The sequence below is a fragment of the Haliaeetus albicilla genome, chromosome 11 (genome assembly GCF_947461875.1).
Source record: "Haliaeetus albicilla chromosome 11, bHalAlb1.1, whole genome shotgun sequence".
NCBI lineage: Eukaryota > Metazoa > Chordata > Aves > Accipitriformes > Accipitridae > Haliaeetus > Haliaeetus albicilla.
This window is the reverse complement of record NC_091493.1, coordinates 33,635,321-33,648,810: the sequence shown is the minus strand read 5'-3', so window position 1 is coordinate 33,648,810 and position 13,490 is coordinate 33,635,321. Positions and strand designations below refer to the sequence as shown.

The following is a 13,490-nucleotide window of genomic DNA, read 5'->3' as shown; positions in this document are numbered from 1 at the left end:
GCTGCTGGATGGCTAGAAATTCCAGAAAAATAGTCATCAGATATGTGCAAGTGTTTGATCTGTGAAAATGATCAGCACGTACACAGTAAATTCAGTTAACTTGGATTTATTAGAGCCATAAAGATCGGCTGCAATAGTGGCATTTTTAGTAGGACTAATGCGTCCTGACTTACCCTGTGCATCGGGTTCATCAGCCTACAAATGACTGAGAGGCTGAATGGATTTGGCGTATGGAACAGTGGCTATGTATTATACAAATCAAGAAGAGTTATTGCAGCTTTCCTTTTGAGGCAGGGTGGTGTACTGCAGGCATTCTCATTTGGGAATTTGGGAGAGCCTGGAAAAGGGTGTGGTATGTAGGCCTTCCCAGTGGGTCCCCAGGCTCAGCCAGAGGTTCAGATCTGCACAATGAATGGAATTCATTGAATTGTATATTATGGATTGCAAAAAATGACTTATTATTGTGAGAGCACGTCTTAAAATGCTAGAAGTATGATCTGGAATAGGGAATTGTATTGATCCTATTGTTGATTAAGAAAATCATGAGAAGAGTTTAATTAGCAAGTGTTGGGTTTGTGGCAACTCTGGCAGGATAGAAATGAACTTAAGGTACATTGATTGGGATATAACATACATATACATAGTGTTCAGGCATGTTCCTGCAGAGAGATGATATCCTAGTGATGCTGCCTATTTTCTGGTTTGCAGAACAGCTGTAGGAGATCCAGACCATGATGAGTCTCTTTCACCATCACTTGGAAGTGAGGTCTGCGAAGGTTTGGAAAGTACACTTCTTTCCTGGCCAAACCTTCTCTTTTGTAGGCATGACTGTAAAGTACTGCAGAATGTGTCTGAAAAGGTCCATGTTGGGGTTTCTGATGGCAGACTTGGGACTTGGTACCTTATTTCTCTTTTTCTTTTTCTTTTTTTGTTTTTTTTTAAAATTGTTTCTTTTCCATATGATGAACTGGTGACATGAGATAAAGTCAGAAATTTCCCCCCTTCCATGACCTGACTGCATTTCTGTGCTTTATGCTGTTGAGCAGCATATCCTGCTTCCTGAATTCCTGCTTTTACTTGTCTTGTTAAATTCTTACTTAGAGACAATGCACGCTTGCAAAAACTTTAGCTTATCTGTTGTCTATGTTACTTGGGTTGCAGGGAACCTTCTGTTAGCAGAGAATCCACTGCTATGGCATGTTGCTTTGCTGTTGAAATGAACAATTTCCCTAATAAGTGAAGCAGAAAATTTTGCTGATGCCTGGTGTAGCTGAATTACATGAAGTTAAATATTTAATAAAAGCTGAAATTAATAGAAAAGATTTTGTGTAGCTGCTGAAAAATTGTTGGTTTAGTAGCACCTTAGTGACTTGTGACTGCAAGGTTTAGTAGTCATCTTTCCTAAAGCAGGTTTAAGCTTGCTGTCTTAAAACTGATTATCTAAGACTGTAGTGGTCCATGTCTGATACTTTCAGTGGTTCACTAAAACTCATTTATCCAGTCTAGGAATCTGTGGGGGGGCTCCCAAATATTCAGAACAGACTGATAGTCTTCCAGAGGATATCAGCTGCCATTAACTGATCTAATTAAATAAAGAGCTTGGTCCTGCTCTCTAGATCTATTAGAAAATGAGATTCATCTGAAGATGCTATCAGTGAAATGTTCACACTGCATCAGCTAAGATTTTACAAATGTGCTGGACTTTGCTTTTACTCTGTATTCTGTAACACTTAAAGGTTAATCCTTCGTTGTGTTTGTCATCAGCTTCGTTGCATTTTGTTGAAATCTAGAACGTGGCTGATCATTTACTGAAATACAGAAAAAGCTAAACTGATTAGCTATTACAGGAAACCACAGAGAATAAACTCTTGCATGTGTTTAGATGAAAAGAAGGAATAATTTAAATTAAATCTGTTAAACCAGTAATTGCAGCTAATATGATAATAGACATGATTCATTATTAATACAGTATCTGCTGATCTCATAATTTCACCAATTCTGTAATTGGGGATTTGCAAATCAGATAGAACCCTCTGAATGTTAAAAAAAAATGCTGAAAATGAGTCTTCTCTATTTTCTCTTCCTCTTCTGGTCACCTTGAAAATATACAAGGTGTTTTTTGGCAATTGCTTAGGTTAGGACTAAAGTCAGAAATTGTAATGATGTGGTCAAATTCTTTCTATGCACATTTAGTTAAATTATCCAAACCCCTGATATAGACAGTCTTATTTCAGGTTAATGTTCATATTATTGTTTCATAAGTAAATTAAAAGAGTTTCTATTCAAGAAGTTTTCTTCGTATTTAGAAAAAAGATTATTTTAAATATTGGTGTGTTTGAAGACTTACTTTAATTTGGATTCTAAATCAGATTCCTCCATTTATTTTGCTGTGCAAATTGTCAAGAATTAAATGTTTATTTAATGCATGCTGATTAGCTGTACGCTTTTTTCCACAGCGTGTAGTTTGACACAGATAGACATCCTTAGTAAACATGAGAGATAAAGCTGGAACTTAAGCTATGTGGGACACTGTTTGGTTGTGTTTTTTTGTTAAAGAAGCCTTAATAAGTCATCCTGCTTTTAAGAGATGTTCCAAATACCATGATACTATCCAGGACATCTTTTTAAATTGTTAAGAAGAGGAATTTAGTCATAAAGGCTAGGCATCCTTTTTTTTGTTGCATAATTGCAAATCAGGTTCCTTGCAACACTTTTCCCATTCCCTGGCTGGAAAAGATGCCCTTTTTTTTTTTTCGTTCAGATCAACCAATCATAGTCCTTTAGAAATAAGAGTTTTTTTAAATATCCTGGAATATCCATGCATTTACTGCTCTTCAGAACACAGTTGTGAAGATTGTGAGACATGCACATTTTTTCCCCAAGCAAACACTAACTCAACAAAATATTAAAGCTGCCACATGGACAAGTATATTTTAACACCTTTCAGTTTACATAGGCCAGATAGTATAATATTACAAATTTCCTAATTTCATTTGCTTTTAACAACTGTTTCACTACTTGTTAAAAGAACTCTTGGCATTAAATTCAGGGTGACTGCCTTGTAAGCCGTTTTCTGTAAATGCCAACTGCTCTGTTAAATGACTTTTTAACTTCCCAGTATTCTGAACTGCACTTACTCACTTATTAGCTCTGCAAACTCTCTGATAGTGTCAGGGCCTCTTTTAACAGCTGAGTTACAATATAACAATTCTGGCTTCCCCAATTATTGCCCATGATTAGTTAGTAGTCTTATGAAATGAGTTGTAATGTAATGCACCGGCTACTTGTGCCAACATGATAGCAACTCTACAGAATTACTGTAACGGTACATTTTGGTTAAAATTTTAGTTTGCTGCTTTAGAGTTTGTAGCACTGCCTTCCATGATTTTCCCTTCTTGATCCAACAAAACTCTAGGCTGGTGGCATGTAGGACTCATTGTAGAATGATTTTGTTTACCTGGATATTTGCAGGAGCAGCAGTGAATACAGTGCAGAATGGTCATGGGTTTGGAAGGATTTTTTTTCCTCTGGTCAAAAACCAGTGATAAATCACCAAGAGCTTAACATTCCAGCAGAGTTGAGCAGTTGATGGGAATTAGAAAAAGTTAGCCGCTCCACAAATCCAGCCTTTATGGACAAGTTTTCAAAAGGATTCTGAAACTGAAATGGACAATTTATTTTAAAGATTTTTGATGAAAATATCTAAGTCTGTTTTAAGTGGTATTTTCTACAGGTAGCTAAGACAGACCTCTGATCTCTGCTTAACATTTTTTATTTGTTAGCAAATATTTCTATACTTGTGGATACTGTAAGTGTCCTTAAATACATTTTACACCTCTGGATTACCACAAGTTAATTGGGTTGAATAAATTCTTGATAGACCACCACCCAAGTTAGCACATTGGATAAATATGAATATTGCAGTGGTTATTTAATCACTGCTGTCTGAGAGACAAAAAAATGTGTACACTGTCACAGAGGATTTTCTGAGTTGCATTAGAGCTATAAATAACTTCTCAAGGTACACCCAGGCTGATAACTGAAGACAGGCTGGAAAATAGATGACTGAAACATGAGTGCTGAAACAGGTAACGAAAAGAATTAGTAACAAAGAGAAACACTGGAAACACATAGATAGTGATATAATGTCTACATTTTTGTGCTTCAAAGCCAGCATACTAAGTGGGAGAAATGTACCAGTTACCAAAGATGTTGAGTCAGTATTGCAGTGTCCTGATCTGTTCAGGAAGTATTGGTTCAGGTTCACTCAGGAATGACAGCAGGATGCAAGGAACATGTTTTGTTACTAATTCCCTTTTTTTTCTGTGCTGAAATATCGTTTTTAATTCTATGAAAAATGCCATGTTGATGGTATAAAAAATAATGTTTTGAAAAGAGGAAGAAATTGCACAAAGGAGGCTGATCACAGCATCTGAGGCTGATAACAGCATCTGATTCAAATATATCTTAACGAACTGAGCAGATTCTGTGCTTGTCAAATTTGGCCTGTGGCTTTTTGTACTTCACCACAAGAGGAGTAACATAATATATTCCTGAAGAATTTATATAGGAAATGTGAATATTTTGCTTCTGCAAATGCTTCTGAAGATCAGGCTGAAAATGCATATTATAACTTGAACAAAAATAAATGTTGTTACAAGAGCAGTATTAAGATTTGGAGGAAGATTTTTTCCTGTGGGCAGATTATCCCTTAGTTGCCTACTGCAGAGTTTTTGCATTTTCCCTGGGAACAACACATATTTGATTACCAGGAACAACAGGATTCTTCACTAAGTAGTTCTAAGGTCTTTTCTTAGACAGTAGCTCCTGTGTCATCTTAGAATAATGCTCTGACTTGTCAATCATGTCTAGGAATTACACGCTACACATAAAGTCTTTAGAGACATTAAATAATTCTGCTTTACTTCTAATTAGCTTGTGTTTTACAGAAGAGAATTCAGTAAACTCAAAGCTTAAATTTGGGGGCAGAGGGTTACAAGCATGGACAGGGTGTGTGGTACCTTTTCTGCATTCCATTTTGATAAACTACTGCAGTCTTCATAGGAGAATATATTATATATAAATCCATCTGAGTCATCAGTGCTTAATTATTTTAATAAGCCATTTCCTTTTCTATCATCAATGGGGTAAATACAAGAAGGAAAAATACAAATAGTGCATTACAGTATTTGTCACTCATTTGGTATGTTCCTTTAAATGAAATTTCAGTATTGTATGCAGGATAGAAATATTTCTTTGATGATTTGTTAATAATACTTTCCTTTTTCCCAGCTGGATTCTGTCCTGCAGTCATATTAACAGCTGCAAGATGTTTCAGTGCAGAGTATTGAAGAATAAAAACAGACACAGTATTGGGAAAGTTTCAGAATAAAGGTTCATGATGGAATAGTTGCAACTTATTCTTACTGTGTTGTCAAATTGATACCAACTCCTCTTTTTTTCTTAAAATGAGTCTGTCTTTTCTGATCTCAAAACTTGTGTTTAGTTTCTGCATTCACACATTTAAATCTTAGGCCATTAATGTGAGTGTATAGTGTTCAAGCTGCTTGTGTAACTATGACTTCTGAATATATTTAGGAAGACTTTTAAAATTATACATGGTGATGTAATAGGCAGACGAATGGAAGTTAGTCATGAAGGTCAGACAAACATTTTAAAAGCAAAACTGCAGTTGTTGTGTCTTAGCATGTTGTAAGGGCAAAAAATATATTTTACATGGTGACTGTGGAATTTGCTTTCTTTTTAGCACATTTGTTACAACAGGAAAATAGTGTAGCAGTATGCAAAGGAACTCTCCTATCCCACTCATTCTGCTTATGGACACTGAAGATTTTTTGTTTCCTTTCAGATGCAGTTTCCACATCTGCTTACTCATCACCAGCCAAAAGTTTGGGAGACCCTGGAATAACTCCATTGTCTCCATCACATATTGTGGTAAGAAACGCACTCTTAACATATACTGTATGTTGACATTACTTTCTCCCGCCTGTTTAATGGGACGTAATTTCTTTGGAAAGTTGTTATTTCTTCACATAGTGATCCCCTTTATGCTATCCATAGTCTTAAGTGAAATTTTAGTTATGCTTGGGTTGGTAACAGAGATCTCATTAATTTTGTTGGGGTCCTGGTTTTCCTTTTTTTTTTTTGTCTACTTGCTGAGCTGATAGATTTGTTCCTGCATATTTTTATATCAAATGCAGGGGCTTCTTGATCCTCAGGGTTCCCAAGTTCTGTCCCTGTCTTTATCATTGATTTGTTTAGGCAGCCCCTGAAAAGTCTCATTCTGTTCAGAAAAAAAGAAGGGTATATATGATACTCAACAGTAAGATCCAAATTCCCAGAGGAAAGAATCTCCTCCAACATAGAGAGAGAAGCTCAAAATAGAACTAGTTTAGTTTCTTAAGGAAAATAGCCACTTCTGTAAGCTTTTAGAAGCAAGCAAACGTCCCATAAAGGTAGTGTGTTTTAATCTCTTGTACATCATGCTCATTTTGTTGATAAACTCCCATTAAAACTAATTCCCATCTGTTTTTAAGAACATTGGCATCATCTATAACACAGTTATATGCACAGTGTATTTCTTGATATTGCAAGGGATCATGTTCAGAACAGATTGCTACCCTTGTTGAATTTCTTCCTTAGCTTTCTGAATCAAGTTCAGAGTTGTACAAGATCCCTCTTCAGGATTTTCAGAGTTGTCTCTCATAAATTTTTGCTTTTATTCCCTTCTTTCTCCATATACTCTAGAACTTCCCCCTTTTACTTCTGTCATACTGATGACTTTATTTCCTCTTTCAGTTAGATTTGTTCCTTAAACACTTTGAGGAAAACATACAAATAACATATTGTCCTAGTTGAAAAGCTTTATTAGGAGAATCCAAACAAGTCTTTCATTATTTTGACCAAACGTTATTACTCTCGTTTCTCCATTTTAAGTAGCAGGCCTATGGGATGATCTTGGAAAATGTAGGGGTACAATAGAAAGGTGCTGGACGTAGCAGGCATGGAGGTAATGCAGATATGTGAGAAAGATGGTGGAACATTGCTCATAGAGTGAGGACATTTGGCAGTTCCTCTGTAAAAGATAATAACAATTACTTCAAAATGTTATTGACAGTACAGGCTGAGCAGCAGTGGTGGAATTTCAGACATGACCTGTATAGTATAGGTCGACAGGTCTGTTCCATGGTGATTTAGCCAAGATGATGTGTGCGCAGACGCATGTATTACCCTCCTTCACTACCTGCCTGTAGCACATAGCCCTTTCACCAGTGTTTCCGGCTTGTTGTCTTCCTGTCTCGCTAAGCTGTTAGTCCTTTAACCACCATCAGCATGTGGAGAGTAGTTCCTTGCTGTTCATTACTTATTCCTCCTTTATACAGGATTTCTGTTAGGCAACAGCATATGGGGAGTGGTACAATTCCTTGTTTATTCATGTCGTGATTTATATCACACCATTACGATTTGGGCCATAACCTTTTCACCTCTTCTAGTTAATGTTCCCATGTTGCCCTTGACTGTGCTTTTCATGGATTGCAGGATTACAGGTAAAAGGCAGGGAGAAGGATTCAAATTCACTATAAGCAGCTGAACAGCTTTCCACACACCAGCACAGGCAGGAGGAAAGAATGCATATAGTGCTTACAGGATAAGTGTTAGGTAAATTCTTCATAAATAAATAATTATCATGGGATATAAAGCTTGTTTCTGTATTTTGGGTTGTTCTGTCTCCACTAGTCTTGAATGACAGTAGTACCTCATGTTCAAGGCTATGACATAGTTAGCTCCTAAAACCACCAAATAACTCCCAAATGTACCACACTGATGGATATAAACATATTCTTCAGTTGATCAATTTAAGGGGAAAAAAACCCCACAAAAAAACAGCCCCAAACCCAATAATCTAGTGTTTAGCCATAAATTTTAATGATACAGGATAATAGCTATTCAAAAAAATGAGTATGAAGGTAACTCTTGATTCAGAAGGTTATGTATAAAAGGCTCCAGCAAATATGTTGAGTTGTATATTGAATTTCCACTTCCATTGGTATGTGTAGCTTTCTGGTATCAACTTCGGTCACAAATGCAACTTTAAGGAAGTCCTTATTTCCACTGAAGAGATATACATGTCTCAGAGAGCAGGAATACTGGAGGGTGAGACATGTTACAGTTACTCTAACCAGTGACTTGGTGTCTATTTTGCTTCTGCTATTTAACAGAAGGACTCTGATGCAGATGATGCTGTAGAACAGTTATTTCTTGTTGTTGTGGCTATTGATTTTGGCACAACATCCAGTGGCTACGCCTACAGCTTCACCAAGGAACCAGAATGTATTCATGTAATGAGGTAAGGGCTGCAATGCAGCATTTAGTTTTCAATCGTGATAACATGGATTGTCTGCAGTAGCTATAGGTATTTTCTACAGGAGCCTGAAGCGTCTAGATTTGTCTAGTGTTGCCACAGTGTATGCCTTTCTCATGGTTATAGTATTTTGTTGCATCTTACTGTATTCTAATTTGCTTTAATAAATTTGAACATGTCCTCTATCTGTTATTTTGCTGATGACATTGTTATTTTACAAGATGACATGAGTAAAAGGAGGGATCAGTGAGTATTTAGAATTGTTCAAGGAACAGCAATAATTATTAAGTCAGGATGCCCTTATCTCAGAGATTGAGAGAAGCTACACATTTATTAAGGGTCATGGCATTTTCCAGAAGCTGCCTGTCCCCTGGAATCATGCTTCTATACAGTTGTATGTACAGCACTTAGTTACTTGCACCCGGAAACTGGTTTTCATTTGGCTAATTTAAGCTTTTTAGAATTAAATTTGAATCAAATCCCTGATAATGAACCAGTGATACTGGGAAATAAGCAATCAAAAGGCATGAATATGAAAATTAAGGTTTGATGTGAAATCTGTTCTGTATTATATGTATGTAAGGGACAGACTTCAGATGCTGTTATGTAGGGTTTTTTATTTTTTTATTTCTTGGTTAAACCAACAAAATATAAACCCATCCATATAAATCTAATGCAATCACAGATGCAAAAACTATTATGGCAGGTACCTGAAAGGATTGCCCTACAAACCATTTGTATAGTGTTTGATAGTGTTTTTTTAAAGTTTTTTTTTATAACTAAAAACATATACAATTCTTATTAAAGTATCTTCCAAATTACTATATTGTAACAAGACCAAGGTATAGATAATTTCAGACATAAACAAGGTATGTAAGAAAAGCTTAGCCATAGAAGTTCTTCTAAACAACACTGCTGTTATAGCAGTAGGTAATGTACTGTTTGCAGCACTGTAATACTGAGAAAAAAAGCGCAAAAAAGACTAACTTGCTGTAGTCCAGTGTGATACGCTGTAATTTTTTTAAGCAAAGATGCTAGCTGAATGCAGCACTCTCAATCTCAGCAGACTGTATTGATTGAGCAGTCAGCCTGCATAGTTGGTTTGTATGTGGTTGCAAAGTATTTCAAACATCTAATGCAACCGTGTGATTTGAAATACTATCTACTGGGAGGTAAATTTTGGAATGGTATTACGCCATCCAGTTGCAAAGATACCTGCCATTTTCAGTATGGACAGGTAATCCTTCAAGGCCTTTTATGCATCTCATGCATCTGTTGTTCTCTGAATAGCGCAGGAAGCTGTATGAGGCTAGAAGTCAAAGGACAGGCCATGTGTTGCTGTCTCCGACAGGTTACAGGTTGTCAAGTCAGAACCCATGTTTATCAATTCCTACTCTCTTTTGACAGCAAATAATTAATGAAATTTCTTAAAGAATTTCGATGAAATGAGGGAAGACATCTCTGAAGCTGTACCTGAGCAAGCCTAAATCCTATATACTGTGTTGTTGCTATAATCTCTGTGGTGATTTTACTATGTGAAATCACTACTGTTTCTAGGGATGTCCTTTAAGCGCTTTGGACCTGATTTTGCTATTGGGTGCACACTATACTGCAGCAAATTACAGGCTAGATTCTCCTTCCAGGGTACCAGGCTTCCTGCTGTAGATCACTGGGACATTGAAATGTAGGTGCTGTGTGGCCAGTTGAGAGTATATTCCAAATCTTAATTGACATTTTGCTACTTGTGGTTCAAAATACCATATTTTCTTCCTTATGCAATAATGGTAGCATGATTGTGATTTCAGACCTGGGTAGATATTGTATGAGATGCTGATGTAAAAAGAAATGAAATAAATTAATTCATATATTTCCAACCAGAAGGGAGTAACATATTTGCGGGGGGTAAATGTATTCAGATTTCCAACAGGTATTTCAAACAATTGAAAATATTTTAATATCAAGAAAGATTTTTTTTTTTTTTAAATAAATATTGCTGGCAGGGAAGGATTTTGGGGAAGATACAGCTGAAACTGACTTATGAATTAATGTGTATAATATTTTTATATATATTTCTATATAAACACTCATGAAATAATGAAATTCAATTAAAAGAATGGTCTATGTTTCAAAATAAGGCTTCAGTAGTTCAGCAGGTATTAAGAGGTTCAAACTTTATATATAATGAGGCTTACATGTAGGATAATTTACAAATATTTCAGCAGAGTAAATGTAACTTCCTGCCCGCACTCAAGAAGGTTTACATTAAAATAAAGCATACCAATGATGCATGGTCCTCTTTGCTTCCTAACATTTTTTCCACCTTCCTTCCTTAGTGTTGATCCTTTCCAGACATTTAGATTTCTGACTGCCTTTTAACAAAGCTGCTTTTCTGTAAATGTCTCAATGAAGGGTAAGATGGGTTTATTTAGAAGGTCCTACTTCGGAAAAGAGTGAATACACAGGGCTTTAGTACTGAGTTTGACTGTAGTGTCTGCAAAGTTGTGATTCTAGTAGTGTAGTTAGTAGACAAACAAAGTCATGTTTTTGACTGTGTGTGTTTATTTGCTGTGATGCCTGGTACTAAAAATGAGTATATAAGCATTGACATAACAAAGTTCTTTAAGCATATACTTAGCTTTAAAAGTATGAGTAGCCTCAGTCATGTCAGTAGACTAAAGCATGTGTTTGGAGTTGGGTGTGTGTTTCTAGATGACCAATGAATGACTTCACTTTGATTGCATAACATTAGTTACTGTTTTATCAATTTTAGGTAATACTTCACATCTGTCAACTCTTGCTAGTTGCCCACGGCTTCTGTAAAGATAGTTGTGGTTACTTTCAGGCTCTTGTTGCAGGGTAGAAGTATATGTAACAATGAGTGCTGTTTTCTGCGTACCTTGAGACTGTGAGTAAATGCATATGAACAGTCTGGGCATGAGTTCAAGCATTTCAGTGGACAGGGCAGTGCCAGAGCCATAATGAAAGACAGTTTGGTGCTGTAGAATGAGTTAATAACATCTCCTTTGAAGGGAACACATGAGGTCTTACACAGTTTTGGAAAACTCCTATTGATTTACATGCACTTATGTGAAGTTATAAATGTTTTGGCTACTGGTTAAATAACAACAAACTGAATGTGAGTGTTTCACAAATGGAGAAAAACAAATGGAAAAATGCTTGTGATTATGAAACAAATTGCAACCTGTTTTTGGAAGAAGGGAGAATGTGGTCTTTTTTCAGTGTAACTTTACTTAAACCTTCAAGTTTTTCCTTTTCCTTCTCTTCCCTGTTTAATTGTAATTCTTGGCAGACACATGCTTGCCTTTCTTCTGCATACACACTCTTAGTGGCATTCAGCTACGTTTTGATGACCCCATTGCTTTGTCTCCTTGACTGTTATGCTGCAGCTCTGGATCAAATTCTCATCACTCTGCAAGGATCACTCTCTTTGCTCTGTCTGTTAGCCAGATTCATGTGTAAGGAAGGGCATTTCTCTAACCTTAGTATAACCCTGTTATCCTTTCCACACTAACTTTCCTCCTCTGTCTATTTTCACTTTTAATATACAGTTAGATCCTCTGTGGCTATAAATGGGTCTATGCTGCTCTGTTGAGTTAATCCACTTGATATCGGCCTAAGAACTGGTCTCGTATGTCTGAATTTAGGCAGAAATCTACCTTGGGTTCTGATTTAATAGATTTTTAGCTCAGACCCTGCTTTGAGAAAATATACCCCACATGCATTTAGAGTACTGCTGGCTTGTATTAGTTCATGCTCTTAATAGGCATTTCCATATATCTTTTTTTCCTAAGAGCAATATTACCATTATTTTGCCTGTATTGCGACCATGAAAGAAAACTGCAAATGAAGGTGCTGAAATCCTAGCCCTGCTGACTAGAAGCCTCCGCTAACTGGAGTGAGGCTAGGGCTCCACCTGAGAAGAGTGTCACCATCAGGAGTTACCACGCACATGCCTTTTCAGCTGCTTCTCTCTAGAAAAGATGTCACACAGGAATATTTTTAAATCTCTGATTGCGAGTGGTAAAGCTGGACTTCGCCTCCTGTTTCCTTATTGCTCCTTCTGTGACTGAACAGTAATACAGGCTGAGAACTTTAGAACGTGCTGAGCAATTACCGTGTCTAGTTTCCACCAGAAACTCATCAGGAAGTGAACATCCAGTTCTCTAGGTGGCTTTGAAAGCTTCAGCCCATACCCACTGAGCATCAGTTTGTCTTCATTTAAACTGCACCATAAGTGTACTTATTCCAGAAAGAGAAAATATGCCTAGCCATAATGAAAAATGAAGAAGTATTGTTATTAGCCATTTATGGAATTTCCCACCAGTGACTCAGAATGAATCATTAATGATTCCAAGCAAAACTGATACCAGTCTGTCTCCTCTCTGCTTGCAGTGGGTGTGTGGGATTTAACAATCTGGTGAAATAGGCAGAGTTTTCTGTTCATGGGCTGCGGGATCCCAGGTTTTTCACATTGGAACAGTATGTTTGCTGTAACACCTACTCAAAGATTTTGGAGTTGACCAAGTACATTTCTGTAAGCAGGCTAGAAGAAATGGCCTGGAGCAGAGCCTTTGCCAGCTGATAATAGCTCAGGGGCTGAGCAGCAGGACGAAGGAGGTTTAGGAAAGTTTTTCCAAATGGTTGAAGGTGGAAATCATTCTACTTCTCATCATGCTGTTTCTGCTCTCAGAGCAGTGGAATTGCCCTCTACACTGAAGTAAATTCATAGTCATGTGATTCCCTGCCATCGCTGCTGCTGGTGGAAAAAAGGGCATATTTTGCTGTTTGATCTAGTTGAATGGTCTGAAGGGTTCTCAGCACTGTTCTTTGTTACTTTGCCAAGTGTTAACCCCTTAGATTGCAGTTTTCCATGTCAGTTGTCTGCCTTGGTCTGGAGGCCAATTCATTTTCAATTGGTTCAACTGTTTCTGAGAATGAAATGGAAAAGATTTTTCTTCTACATAATCTTCCTGTGTCACATAAACAATTACCACAGAACAAGGCAACCTTTTGGTGCTTCAGAACAAGGACTTTGGCAGTAGTATATTATGAAAGTGTATTTTGCTATCTTTAGAAAAAAGCAATC

At 36.9% G+C, this 13,490-nt stretch overlaps 1 protein-coding gene across 1 annotated transcript in view; it reads left to right on the top strand.

Moving 5' to 3' along the window:
• Positions 1-13,490, top strand: part of HSPA12A (heat shock protein family A (Hsp70) member 12A) — a 63,271-nt gene that overhangs the window by 9,700 nt on the left and 40,081 nt on the right. Inside the window, exons 2-3 of the mRNA XM_069797064.1 lie at positions 5,870-5,955; positions 8,241-8,368. Coding sequence (XP_069653165.1) covers positions 5,870-5,955; positions 8,241-8,368 — 214 coding nt within the window. The remainder of the gene's footprint in view (positions 1-5,869; positions 5,956-8,240; positions 8,369-13,490) is intronic.